Below are 13,966 nucleotides of genomic sequence, written 5' to 3'. Positions count from 1 at the left end.
ATAATCAGATTCCAAGAAATGTTTTCATGAATACAATTTCTCCTGAAACCTATACAGCAACTCACATTGTGGGGAGAAGTAGGAGACAGCTCTGAGTAAAGAGGGTCCATCTGTTGTGTTTATCAGCAATACCAGTGGGATTCAAAGCGCTGGCCTTCTGTTTGTTCAGTTGACAGCTTCTGGCTCCTCTATCACCATGGTAACATTTGGAGCCCAATTCAAAATGAGCACAAACCCATTAACTACAAACTACATTAACTAAGTGTCTATTTTGCCAATGAGAAATGCTATTTAGAGGTATTTTCTATTCTGATGAATTATGGTGATCTCTAAGAGGTATTAAAATTAAATTAATGCTACGCTTAATATTTCAGATCAGATAACATCAATGTTAAAAGAAAGTAAAATTATTTTAGTAATGACTACTAACAGTATGAGTCATTTAATTAAAAGGTTACTTTGGCTCTTGAATTCTTCTACTCTAAGAAAATGTAATATTTATGGTATAGGCAAGTATTTCTGAATTCTTTTTAAATAACAGCAGGCTGATTTAGAAGACCTAACTAGAAAATGTTAGTAACAGCATCTGTTAAAGCCACCTATCAATACAGCATTAAAACATACTGCTCCCAAAGCAACTTAGGGAGACCCTATCTCAAAAGAAAATATAAAAGGGGTTGGGGACGTGGCTTAGTGCTTAAGTGTTCCTAGGTTCAATCCCCAATATCAAAAACAATCAAAAAATGTACTGGCTTTTCTACAATCTTTCTTGTATCTAATTTCAATTGAAACACTACCCATACAAGAGAGGCAACACACTGGACCAGACATTGGGGTGAAGAAAGTCCATCAACATGCAGCAGGCCATTCTTCCAACCCTTCCTGACCTCCTCTCCTAAATTACCCTGAACTGATCGAGTTCTCAGCAGACAGCAAATCCTACAGCTCAAAAAACACAATGTTAAATGGAATCATGGGTGTTCTAGGACATGAATATTTTCTTCTCTGGAACTTGGTGTGTTTTCTTTAATATATTAAATCGATACATTCTGAAATAGTAATCCTGGCATATTCCCCCCCAAAGAGTGCAGAGTCCTGCAGTCTGCCAGAAGGGGGCACCCACGTCAAAGCACTGCAACACCAGTGGGAAGACTGGTGAGGGAGAAGGAAAACCGACCCTGTTGCAAGTGGGTTGAAAAGCCTTCCTATTCTCTAACACCTCTGCTGTGTGGCAGCACATGGGGTGTCACCTGCCCTGCCAGCCTTTTGTTTGTCTAGCCCCTGGAAAATGCTACACTCCTCCAGCCTTCGAGGCCTGCAAAAGCTTGTTCCTCTGTAGGTGGAGGTCCTAATCTACCTCTTTCCTTTCCTGGGTTTACCAGTGTTTAGATATCTTAGTCAGCATTACCTATAGATGCCATCTGTAATTCTCAGGTCCTCTGATCTTATGCTCTCATTCTACCAAGTTCCCTTCCTGCACAGTGGCCATGGCAGTTGGCAATGATACAGGTAGCGCTGTGACTTATATCTATTACCTATAAAACTCTAAGACCCACAGGATGGAAAGCATATATATTTTTAAATAATTTTCTCCCCATAGCAACCAGCACATTATCAAGCAAACAGCAGGTGTTCAATAAATATCTGCTGCATAACAGTAAAGAAAGAACCAAAAACTAATCTATATTAGCCTTCCCCTTTCACCTGCAGCCTGCACTATGCATTGTTCTAATTGTACCCACACCCACTGCCTTCTGCCCCTCCCCACTAAATCATTTAGAGTTCAGTTTTAACCCTGCATGTCCAGTGGGTTTTCTAAAATATACATCTCATGATGTTCTTCTCCCACTTGGAACACTTCAATGGCTTTCTTTGGTTTAGAAAATCACATCTGAATTCCCTAGTTTCAACTCCTTTTCTGAGTCGGATAGGCTGTTGAAAGCTCAATTCTAATGGCCCGATGGCTGGGCTTGGGACGACCTGGAAAAGGTGTGTCTCTTTTTCCTTGCTTTCTTAGCAAACTCAGGGCACAACTGGATAAGTGGCCAGCTCTAGCATGCATTTATCTCACTCTTGTCAGTATTTTCCTTTCCCATTCTCTCATTTATTTTTACTTATTTAAAAATATTTTTTAGTTGTTGATGTTTATTATATATATGTCAATGTTATTATAGTTGTTTATTTTATTTATTTACGTGTGGTGCTGAGAATCCAACCCAGTGCTTCACACATGCTAGGCAAGCGCTCTACCTCTGAGCCACAACTATGTTTTATACAGATATAAACATTTAATGAAAAGATGACCATTTAAATTTTTTCAGATAGAAGGTGTGGGATAAATAAATTGCAGTACCCAGAAATTGTACTGCATTCACTTGCGCGCGCGCGCGCGCACACACACACACAAACACAATTTTTTTTCCTACTAAAATATCTCTTTAAAAACAGGAAACTTATCTTTGCTGACTAGTAGGTATTTATTAACTGTTTAATGAATGAACTAACCAGCCAACCAGCCAACTCTAGATAACTAACACATTGCAATTTTTGGTATGCTAAAACCTAGATGAACCATCATATTTAAAAGTGAATGTTTCTTGATATTATCACATGACAAGTGCCTGCCCACTCAGAAAGAGAGGGAAGGACTATGCCAAGCCATGTCGTGTGGCATCTCTCTGCCCAACTCCAGAGGCCAGTTGAGTGTCACAAATCGATTTGGAAGAAGAAAATAAATAACTCAATAAAGACAGGTAAACTTTACTAAAGAAGTTATGCAGATGGCAAATAAGCATATAAAAATTATGTTCAATACCATTAGTCATTAAGAAAAGTGGGGTCTGGGGTTGTGGCTCAGTGGCAGAGTGCTTGCCTAGCATGTGTGAGGCACTGGGTTCGATTCTCAGCAGCACATACAAATAAATAGTTATTGTGTCCATGTACAACTAAAAATATTTTTAAAAGAAAATGCAAATTAAAGTCTTAATAAGATACCCCACAAATCTATTAGAATGAGTGAAATTATACTCTGTGCTGTGAAGTACAACTGTGAAATAAATAGTATTATTACTGGAAAACAGTTTTGCAGTTTTTTGGTAAATTAAACATACACCTGTCATAACAGGTGTTACACTGACTGTGGCAATGGTTCCACAGGTGTATCTATGCCAACGTGTGTTAATCTGTATTACTTAACCATGTGTACGATAGCCAATAATGACTCAATAAAGCAGTTTTAAAAACGAAGAAACCAGGGTTGAGGTTGTGGCTCAGCGGTAGAGCGCTCACGTAGCATGTACGAGGCTCTGGGCTCGATCCTCAGCACCACGTATAAATAAAATAAACATATTGTATCTAACTAAAAAAAAAAATTACACACACACACACACACATATATAAATAAAGAAGCATCAGCCAACCTGGGTTAACAAGGGCCTATTTCTCAGAATGCAGGCTGTCAGTTTTTTTCTGTTTAGAATTAGGAACTATATGTTTAAACTTTATGTTTAAAGTTTTAGTTTAGAGCTATACTGTATTTTCATGTCATCTGAGACTCAGTGAAGCAATCACAGGAAGACGCTGTGAGGGGACTTAGAATGAGGAACCAGAGCATGCTTGCCTGATGCCTGTTGTCACCAGTGTCACTGCCTTTCTTTTAAAATTTAATCAGGAACTTAGGCATTCATGTACCTGTACCTGCCTAGAGTTTGGTGTTTGGCAATACATTTTATCCTTTTAAATTACCCATCTATTTTAAAACAACTCATCTTAACACTTTTGTTCCCATGAGATAAAATTAATACATTTATTATCTTCCCCTCAAGACTTAAGAGCAAATTGATTCCTTTAAAAACAGAAAGACAAATCTAATATTTAGAAACCTAAGATAGCATCCCTTAAATATCCCTCATATAATAAATCTTGACGGGATTTCTTTCAGCCCATTGATTAATTTATTTTTGGAGGTATCGGGGATTGAACTCAGGGGCACTCCACCACAGAAGCCACATCCTCTGCCCTATTTTGTATTTTATTTAGAGAGAGGGTCTCACTGAGTTGCTCAGCACCTTGCTATTGAGGCTGGCTTTGCCGTGATCCTCTTGTCTCAATCTCCCAAGCCGCTGGGATTACAGGCATGCGTCAACCGCACCTGGCTCTTTCAGCTTATTTAGAAGAATCCTAAAATCTGAAGTTCCTTCTAAAGTGACTAGGTCTACTAGTAACAGGTATATAACACCTGTGTCTCCCATCTTGCTATATGGTGGTAAAAGAAAACCTGCACAATGAGGGTTCTAATTCTTCTGTTACCTACCTGTCAAACTTTGCACAAATAATTTACCCTCTTTGGATCTCAATTTCTTATCTGAAACAGGAACTGGGTAATCTCCAAGGATCCTTCAAGCTCTAAGATTTTATTAATTTTGTAGACAGGCAAATAAAATGCCACATAAGTACTGACCATGTGGAAGACTTTTAGCTACTGCCTTTAGAAGGAACGTGCACACTCAGATATTTGGTTTAGTTATGTGAATATGAGTGAAAACTTGTAAATTCCAGGATTCTGGCCAATTTTACCACTCTATATAACACAGGAAAACATGGATCTGACGCTTTATAAACATTAATTTCTGATTACTGTATTGAGACCCTTAAAAGACAGAGCGAACAGTGATCACTCCTGATCACTCCCCCCAGGAAAGCAGAAGTGCACCTGCTTAGTCAAGAGCAGAATGTAAATGCTCCTCTCTGTTAATCTAAATCCTGCTATGAAACCGGGAAGCTTTACACCTCAATTCTTACTATTCTTCATTTATGTACATAAGAAGTTCTGTATTTTTAGAATGAATCTTAATAATAGTACAGCAACCTGGATGTAATTTGTGACTTCAAAAATTTTATTGCTCAATGTGAGGCTATTGAAAGAATATGATTTTAAGTGATTTACACTAACAAAAGCACAGAAAGTTTCTCTCTTTCTTTTTTAGTACTAGGCATGGAAGCCAGGGGCATTTTACCACTAAGCTACATCCCCAGCCCTTTTTATTTTCAGACCTTCACTAAGTCACTGAGGATAGCCCTGAACCTGTGATCATCTTGCCTCAGCTTCCTGAGCCACTAGGACTACAGGTGTGCATCATGGCACCTGGTGAAAGCACAGAAAGGTTTTTTGAAAATTAACAATTACAAACTAAACATGGCCAAAATTCAATACCTGATTCCAAAATTTAAATTATACTCCTTCAAGCAAGATTAGAATACTAATTAAATGTATGTCCACAGCAGTGCTGTAACATACAAGTTAATGGCCTTTCACAGCAGGATTTTATCTGATCTCACCCCAATTATGAGAGCACATAGGATCTGACTAATGCAAACCCAGTGATTGTGTTCAGCTGTTGTTCTTTGGGCACCAATGCAAAATTGACAAGAGATTATTTTCTTTGTGAGCAGCTCACAGGAAGGTTCTCAGATGGCTCAGGGCAGTACTTGAGGGGCTGCGCCGGAGGAGTATGGACTGGAGGGAAGTAGCAGAGTTCATACAAACATATATTTATGTTTGTGAATTCATAAGGAAAAATGCATTCAAGAATGGTTGACAAAATGTCAACTGGTAAATATCTCAGGATAGAGGGATTTCAAGTAAACTTTAATTTCTTTTTAGATAGTGCTCAAATTATTTTTAACAAAAATTCACTACTTATGTTCTTCATCACAGGAGGAAAAATAAGGAAAGGTTAACTATAACAGCACCACAAGACTAGAGGCAGGAAAAGGAGGAGGGAAGGGATTCCAGAAAAATAAAACATGCTCAGATTTCTCAGGAGTGTAGGACATTCACCTCAGTGATGATCTGCAGGATCAGAGGAGAATCAGAGGAGAGGGACACAATGTCTGAATGAAAGTCCCCAGAGCTGACTGTGAGTGTGTCCCCTGGCTGCAGGGTAGCATGCAGGGTGTGAACACTGGTGGCATGGTATTTCACACATTGACTCTGCTGCTCTGAACCTTTAAAAGAAAATGGCCTCCACAAAGAAGGCACAGGTCAGGATGTGAAAAGACAGCCAAGGAGAATTTTCTGTTTAGTTGTGAATCTGCAAAGCAAACTTTCTGGAAACCCTGTTTACAAATGTATGGGGTGGGGTGGGATATGCTATATATTAGATTATGTTTTTCAGAAAAAATATGTTTTTAGTATTAGTCTTCAAAGTGAAGCTTCCTAGTTCAAGTTAAATGGTTATAGTGAGATGTGAAAAGAAATTTAAAATGCTAATGAAGATTGATCTACCAAGATAGTTAAAATTCGGTAGGAGAAGACACATGTGTGTATTTATGTGTGTACATAATACACTCTAAAAAGTTCTCTGAAAATGTTTAAAATAAATCAAAATTTAAGGGCTGGAGTTGTAGCTCAATGGTAGAGCATTTGCCTAGTATGTGTGAGGCACTGGGTTCAATCCTCAGCACACATAAAAAAAAATAAATAAAATATAAAAAGGCATTGTGCCTATCTACAACTAAAAATATATTTTGAAAAAAATCAAAACTTAAAAGAGATCAAATGGGCAGGGCCTGGGTTCGATTCTCAGCACCACATAAAAAATAAAGGCATTGTGTTCTGTCCATCTACACCTAAAAAATAAATATTAAAAAAAAAAGAGATCAAGTTTCAGTTATGGAGAAAATTAAGTCAAATGCAATGAATGCCAAGTAACAAAGACACCGGTTTCCTAATGCTACTAGTTGAAAGGTTTTCTTTGAGACACTCACACAGGCTAGGCAAGCACTCTAACATTTGAGCTATAGCCCTAGCCCTGAATGATGTATAATACTGCAGAACAAGAAAATCAGTAATTGATTTGATCAAGTTTGATGTAATTATCAAGACCAAAACAATTTAACCTTATCCAAAAAAACTGATTTGGCATATTACACATTCTCCTTTATAGGTACAGCTTCTCTCTCAAGTATTCAACTCCTGAACTCATTCAATATTAAACTCTTCCTACATTCAAATGACTTGGGCCCTGGACTTCAGAGTGCTGCCTGGGATACAGCAAGGTCTCCCTGCTCCTGGTGATTCTTTCAGGCAGGCTACCTTGGCCCTGGAGTCAAAGTGTACCTAATAGGTAACTCAAGCTCTGCCAATTGCTGACTGTGTCCTTGGTCAGCTCTTGGCCTCTGAGCATCCTCCTTGCCATAGGTGATGCAGGGTGAGTGTCTGTTGCGTGTTTTTCCTGCAGGCTGTATGGCAGAAGATTCTGGGGACATCAGCCACCACCATTTACTTGCTCTGCAGTCACTGGGACACACAGAAAACTTCCAGTCATTTGTCCTTTGGAGAGAATGCACTAGCAATGCAAAATACTAAATGTAAGGGCCCACTACAGCATCTAGCATGAAAGGAGTTTATGAGTGAGGGTGCTGGGAGGAAAAAAGGAGCAGGCAAATGGAGCCCTTGCCCTATGGACTACAGGCTAGAACAGGGGACACAGACAGGAATGCTGGCTTGAAGCAGATCAACCTCATGTTTGAGCAGAGATGCTACTATAACAATCCTCGCAGGATTGTGAGGTTGTGGCTCAGTGGTACATGAGCGCTTGCCTAGCACATGTGAGGCATTGGGTTCGATCTTCAGCACCACATAAAAATACACAAATAAGGGCTGGGGATGTGGCTCAAGCGGTAGCGCGCTTGCCTGGCACGCGAGCGGCGCTGGGTTCGATCCTCAGCACCACATACAAATAAAGATGTGTCTGCCGAAAACTAAACAATAAATATTAAAAATTTCTCTCTCTCTCTCTCTCTCTCTTAAAAAAAAAACACAAATAAAATAAAGGCATTGTGTTCATCTACAACAACAATAAAACAAACAAGAAAACAACCTCACTGGTTCAGTTGAGCCAAATCTGTGTTATCTGACATTAGGGTCCAGTCAGAAAGTCAGAACCTTCAACTTGCAGCAGCCAATTTTGATTTGGCCTGGTAATAATGGAGAATCAAAGTAAATGTGAACCTAATACTGCTAATACTTTTTAGTGAATTACCTAGTAGTACTGTTAAAATTCTTTACAGCCAAAAAGCATTTTTTTTTTAATTTAGCAGGATGTGAATAATAATTACTATGAACCATTCTAAAGCTAGTTAGTAGTTACTGATAATCTATACCAAAGGAACAGTATTTTAGAGAAAATAAAAACCCCAGTAGAATGTGGAGTCAGCAATGAAAATACTCATCAGCACAGCAATAGAAAATATTAACTCTGTGTAAAGTGGCAGGCCAACTGTAATTCACGATTACTATACATAAATAAGCAATCTGTTACTATCTGAGGAGAAACAATTCCAATGACAGTGAAAATAGAATACAGCTAGGATTTAAGCAGAATGTAAAAATTTCTCAATGTTAAAAAAAGCAAATGAATGATTCAGAAAAATAATTCTGTATTTTAAGTGAAAATTATTAAAATGAAACCATTGTTTCTTATTTCAGATCATAAGTTCAAATACAACTAAGTACCAACCCTTTTGAGCCCTTCTGAAATTCACAGTGCTTCTAAGAGTAGAAGAAAGAAAAATGTCTTTTTTACTTTGCTGCCTTTTAATATTCATTTTATGTTAAATTCATCTTTTAATAGATTCTACTTTAAGGCACAGAGGCTGAGTGCACCAGGGTCAGAAGCCCTGGGCTCCCTCAGTCCTATCTTTACAACTGTCAATCAAGAACAAGCCACTTAACTCACCAGGAGCATCATCTGTAAATGAATTCCTGTCCTGCTCAATTATAAAGTTCAATGAGATACCATACATAACCTTTTCTTTGAAAACAATAAAATGCCAAACTGAAGTAGAGTGGATTGGTAGTGACAGCAGCTTGAGCAAGCATGCTCATAAGAATATCTCAGTGCATGTGTCTGTACGTACAACTGTGTACATGTGATGGTCCAACAGAAAATAAGAACTTAAGAATGACAACAATTAGAGACATCCTTTACTGAGCACCAACTATACATGAGGCATTGAGCTGTTTTCTTGCATGATTCCATTTTGTCATTACAACAGCTTTATGAGGCAATTCATTACCTTTCGCATTTTAAATATGAGATTACTCGAGTTTTAAAGAAGGAAAGTCACTTGCCCCAAATGAAATAGAGCTGGTGTATATGACCCAAGTGTATGCCCTTAACCACAGGAAATCACCTAAACACATCAAGCATGAAATGAAGAGGCTGAAAGTGTGGCTTGCTTGTGTTCATTCTAAATTTCCAACACAACCCCAGGGATGCTGGAGCTTCGCTGAGAACTGTGTGTGTTTCCAACATCCCTTAAGACAACAGCAAGCAAGCAAGCTCAGGACTTAAGAGGACACAAAAGAAACCTCTTCTGTATCAGTAAGAAAGACAAAATACAAAAAGGTTACACCTACAAAGAATAGCTGGCAATGAGGAACTGGAAGCTTTTTTAAAAATTCAGATATCTTTGGTTGTTATTCCAACTCAGTCAACTCAATCAGTTTGATCCTTATTTGGTGCAAATAAACCAAAATAAATTTAAAAAGCATTGTGTAGAAAGCTAATGTAACATTCTTAAGGCATTTTTAGATTAATAAAATGCCAATGAGATGCAGATGTAAAACCAGAGATAAATGAAGAATTTCACAATGAATAATAAAAAGTAGAATCACAGACAGGCTTATATCCTTTGTTTTTAGACATCAATTAAAATTTTTTAAAAATCACCCTCATCATAAAAAGTTTAGTACCACCATAAAAAGCCCCTCCCCCTCAATATAAACAAACTTACCTTTGGTTTTTTGATCAGCAGCCTGGAAAAAAAAAAAAAAAAAAAAAACCAGAAACTCTTTAGGAACAATAGTGTGTAGAATGTGTGCATATATAAAAGTTTATAAACAGAATTTTAGTATTGGAAATTTTAAAAGCAAGTTTTTGCCCAGTTAATTTATTATAATTCATTACTGGGAAAAAATATGTATTTGTCTACATTGATTACATCCCAATATTAACCTAAAGGCAAAAAACCCAAAAACAAACCCCCAAAAAACTATATGGAAGCTCCTTGAACTCTATATTTAAAAGGCATATGGTTTTAAACTATAAGATACATGGGTAAGAATGAAGACAAATGGTATACTTTGAAATGCCATGAAATTCAAGTACAACTTTAATGTTTACAGCAGAATTTTTGATTTTTAATATTTATTAAATATTTACTAATATTTAGGATTTATAAAAGAACATATTCCAAAACTGCAAAAAGTATTTCTAGCTTTTCTAATAAGATTAAGTTTCATGGCCCTTTCCTCACTGCCTAGAGATGGCTGTTCTGGACAGTTCTCTTTATCACAAACAACTAAAATCAAACTTCTTGAAACACAGCTCTGATTTTTTTTAAAGAGACTTGTGCAGCTGTCACTCTGTGTGTATTTCACTAGCACGATACCTACTACTTGCTGGTTACAGATTTAGCAGATTGACTTAAAGCAGTACTAGGATGAAAATTGGCACTAGAATGGCTATGACAATGCGAACGAGACACAATGGTCACAGAGACAATGAAGTTAGTAACTCCGGCCAAACCTTTTTCTGAGCACCTTCCTTCTTTTTCTTTTCTTCCTGCTTTTTCTTTTTCTTTTCTTCCATCAAACGCTCCTCTTCTTGTGTTTCTTGTTCTTTCTCCCTGTCAAAAATAAAAAGAAGTGGTATTAGTATAATGGCTATTTTAAAATTAAAAAGTGGAAAAAGCATTAACTGCAGAAAGTCTTAAGCCAGGCACATATGGGTAAAAGGAGGCCACTCACAGAGATCATCAGAAATGGACATTTATTCTGTATTGCTAGGTGTACTTTTCTACTACTACAACAAGCTGTCTTATCTTTTTAGTGGCTTAGTTGTCTCTTTCATTCATTCCACATTTACTGGGCACCAAACTACCACCAAACATTGTATTGGGAATGTGGGTACAACATGGAGTCTCTTCCCTGTAGCCCCACACCAATGTTTCTCAAAGTGTTGCCTCTGGGATCACCATCATCATAATCAGTGGATTCCTAGGTTCCACCCTGGCTCAACATACCAAAATCTCTGGAAGTGATTCTCAGCATACTATAATTACGTGCTTGTTTGATAAACCAACTGTTTTCTTAAACAGGTCTCATATGGCATGGTAAGTTATTGTAAAGATACATGGGGTATGCAGCATAGAGGAACACACCTGGAAGAAGTCACAGCAGCCTAGGAGCTAGGCTGCAAAGCAGAAAGGAATTGGCTGGCGTAGGATGGTGTCAGTGGCCAACAGATTGCTGTCAGCTCCAAATTCACCCTTCAACACCTGGCTGCAATAGCTAACAGCTGCTTGAAGCATTGCCCTTTCAGTGAGCACAAAGTGGAGTTTTCTTAGTAGAGGGTACTTGAGGGACACTGACCAGCATGTGGATATGAGGTCACTGGTGATGGTTCCAGACCTGGGCCCTGGCACAGGCAGCCCCTCAATAACCCTACAACTCTGGCATAATCTACAGTCACCTTCCCATGACCTATTCAACACAGACACAGTGCTCCAAGCCTCTTGCTGCTAACCCCCCAGATTTGTCTCTGGTGGTCTTCCCAATAGTATGGTCCCTACCGACTACAACACACTGTACCTCAGGCCTGCTGCACCAATACCCTACATCTCTGCCACATGGCTAGGCATCAGCTTGTCCCAGAGCAATTAAACAAGTTAACACACCTCAAAAGAAAATGCTCTCTCTCTATGGCTACACACCTATCTTAAAACCACCACCACCACAAGTGGGAACACACCATCCCCATTATTTTGTTTTCACTTACTAATCCACTCCAAAATGTGTGGGGAGGCTCGGCTCTCTCCCATCTTTACATGGTATGCACAGTTTGTGATTTCTTAAGGTACCAATTTGAGAGGGTAACAGCTAAGTTCCTGTAATATGGCCATGGATTTGGCTCCTCATCCTCGTCACTACATTCAATTAAATCAATAAATGGCATTTGCTTTATAAGAATACATAAATGTTGGCTGTGGAGCTATGTAGTACACTGTGACCACTTTTTAGTTTGTGGAGCTGGTTTAGAGTTCCTAATTGTCCCTCCCCCCCCCCCCGCCAATAAGATGTTTTTGATTTTATACTCTTTCCCCTGCTGAATTTAAAACATGGCCCTCTAAAATCCCAATTCTAGAGCCTTCCACTCTGTTCTGTCTGGGTTGGGGGCACCCCTTGTGAGAGAGAACAGCCTGTTGTTGAACCCCTGTAAATTTTTAAAAATCATATTAAAATATACACTACACCCAATATTCCCTTTTAAGCATTTTTAAGTTCACAGTTCAGTAGTGCTCTGTTTACACTGTTGGACAGAAGTCCACCTTGTAACGCTGAAACTATCCCTACCCAAACACCTCCACTTCCCCATCTCTCAGCTTTGGGCAACCTCCCTTCTACTTTCTCTGCAAATCTGACTATACTACATACCTCATTTGGTTTTGATCTACATTTCCCGTGACTTCTCAGAGCTGCTGGCCATGTGTGTGGTTTTCTGGAATCTCTTGATCTTGTCACAATTTTACCTATTCTTTTGCCTTGAACTTGCTAGGTTCTGGAACTTCAGGATGATACACCTGCACATTTTTTTCTGCCCTTATTTCTGCTTAGCATTAGGCAGATGCTTTCAACAAAGACACACTTCCTTCAGCTATTTTCTTGAGAACATCTTCTTTGGGTTTCCTAATAACAAACTGAACCTTTTGGATCAACAATAATTAACCTTTTATGTTATATTTTTTTTGCTACTATTACTATTTCTTGGGCTCTTAGCTCAACTGCATCTTCCAAACCATCTACTGAGTTTGTTTCATGTCATTTAAATTTTTTAGTAACTTTTTCTCTCTTGCATGTTCCTTTTCCACAGCACTTTCCACACTCTTGTTTTCTGGATGAAAACCACCTCTATTCCAGCTGTGAACATGAATCAGGGTTTTTCTGAAGGGCTTCTGCATTTCCTACAACTGTCTGTGTTCTTCCTTTGGAGACTTCTTCCTCTGGGCTCTGACAGGAGAGCATTTCCTTAGTTGTCTAGTAATCCCTGCTTGACCATTCAGGCCTGAATGTGAAGCAACAAAAAAACAATCCAGGGATTTGTGTGCATGAGTGGACTTGTTTCATGGTAGGCTTTGCTTTAGAGAACAGGCAAGGTGCTGGCTATTTTGCCAGAGCAGTCTCAAGTGCCAAAATATGACATTTTTCCTGGTAACCAGGGCACTTTATCTATAGTATTAGTGACCATCCAGATTACTTCACTGCTGGAATTTTTGATCCCACTTTCCAACATTTGGATGTGACTTTTATTCTATTCGCATTTCCTTCTAAATTGTTTTCATCAATTACTTTCCTAGAGAGCCTAAACCTCAAGACCATCCCTTATGGCCACTAGTTCAATCTCACAGGAATGAGTGGAGGGAGGGAATGATTCATTTAACAAGTGTTTTCTGGGCAATGGCTTTACAAGTGCTCTGGAGTTACAACCATGAAAAAGGCAATGTGTACATACACCCAAGGACACTCACATAAATGGTGCAAGTGCAGCAAATGATCAAGGCCACTGCAGAGACGTGTGTCTGTGGGTCCGCGCATGGCAAGATGAGCAACTGGGCTTCCCTCTCACAGGATCTTCCTGGAGAGGGAGGAGACATTATATCCTAGCTCTAACTGAAAGCATGAGCTTCCTCTGTCCTCGGGCTATGAGTGCTTTGTTGGCAGGATTCTGTTCTGTCTCTGTGGCCCCAAGAAAAACCTGTTACCATTCAGGGCATTTGTTACTAGTGTCTGGGAAGATCTCAGCTGAAGTCCACACAGGACAAAATCTCAACGCACACTTTCAAGACACCAACTTTATTTTCTGATATGATCATGTAATACTTAGAATTACATTTACATATA

At 38.7% G+C, this 13,966-nt stretch overlaps 1 protein-coding gene across 10 annotated transcripts in view; it reads right to left on the bottom strand.

The window, feature by feature from the left end:
* The window catches only part of TNRC6C (trinucleotide repeat containing adaptor 6C), a 126,633-nt gene that overhangs the window by 75,933 nt on the left and 36,734 nt on the right, over nucleotides 1–13,966 (bottom strand). For 5 of the 10 annotated variants that reach the window (XM_081271933.1, XM_081271927.1, XM_081271932.1 and 2 more), the window contains exon 2: nucleotides 10,596–10,695. In XM_081271933.1, the coding sequence (XP_081128059.1) occupies nucleotides 10,596–10,695 (100 nt within the window). Of the gene's footprint in view, nucleotides 1–9,801; nucleotides 9,824–10,595; nucleotides 10,696–13,966 lie in introns of those variants that run through there. The other 5 variants (XM_081271935.1, XM_081271930.1, XM_081271936.1 and 2 more) reach the window with 2 other exon arrangements.

Source organism: Spermophilus citellus, assembly GCF_964194105.1.
Source record: "Spermophilus citellus genome assembly, chromosome: 17".
Taxonomy (NCBI): Eukaryota; Metazoa; Chordata; class Mammalia; order Rodentia; family Sciuridae; genus Spermophilus; species Spermophilus citellus.
The sequence above is the reverse complement of the archived record's forward strand: the minus strand, read 5'-3'. Positions and strand labels throughout refer to the sequence as shown.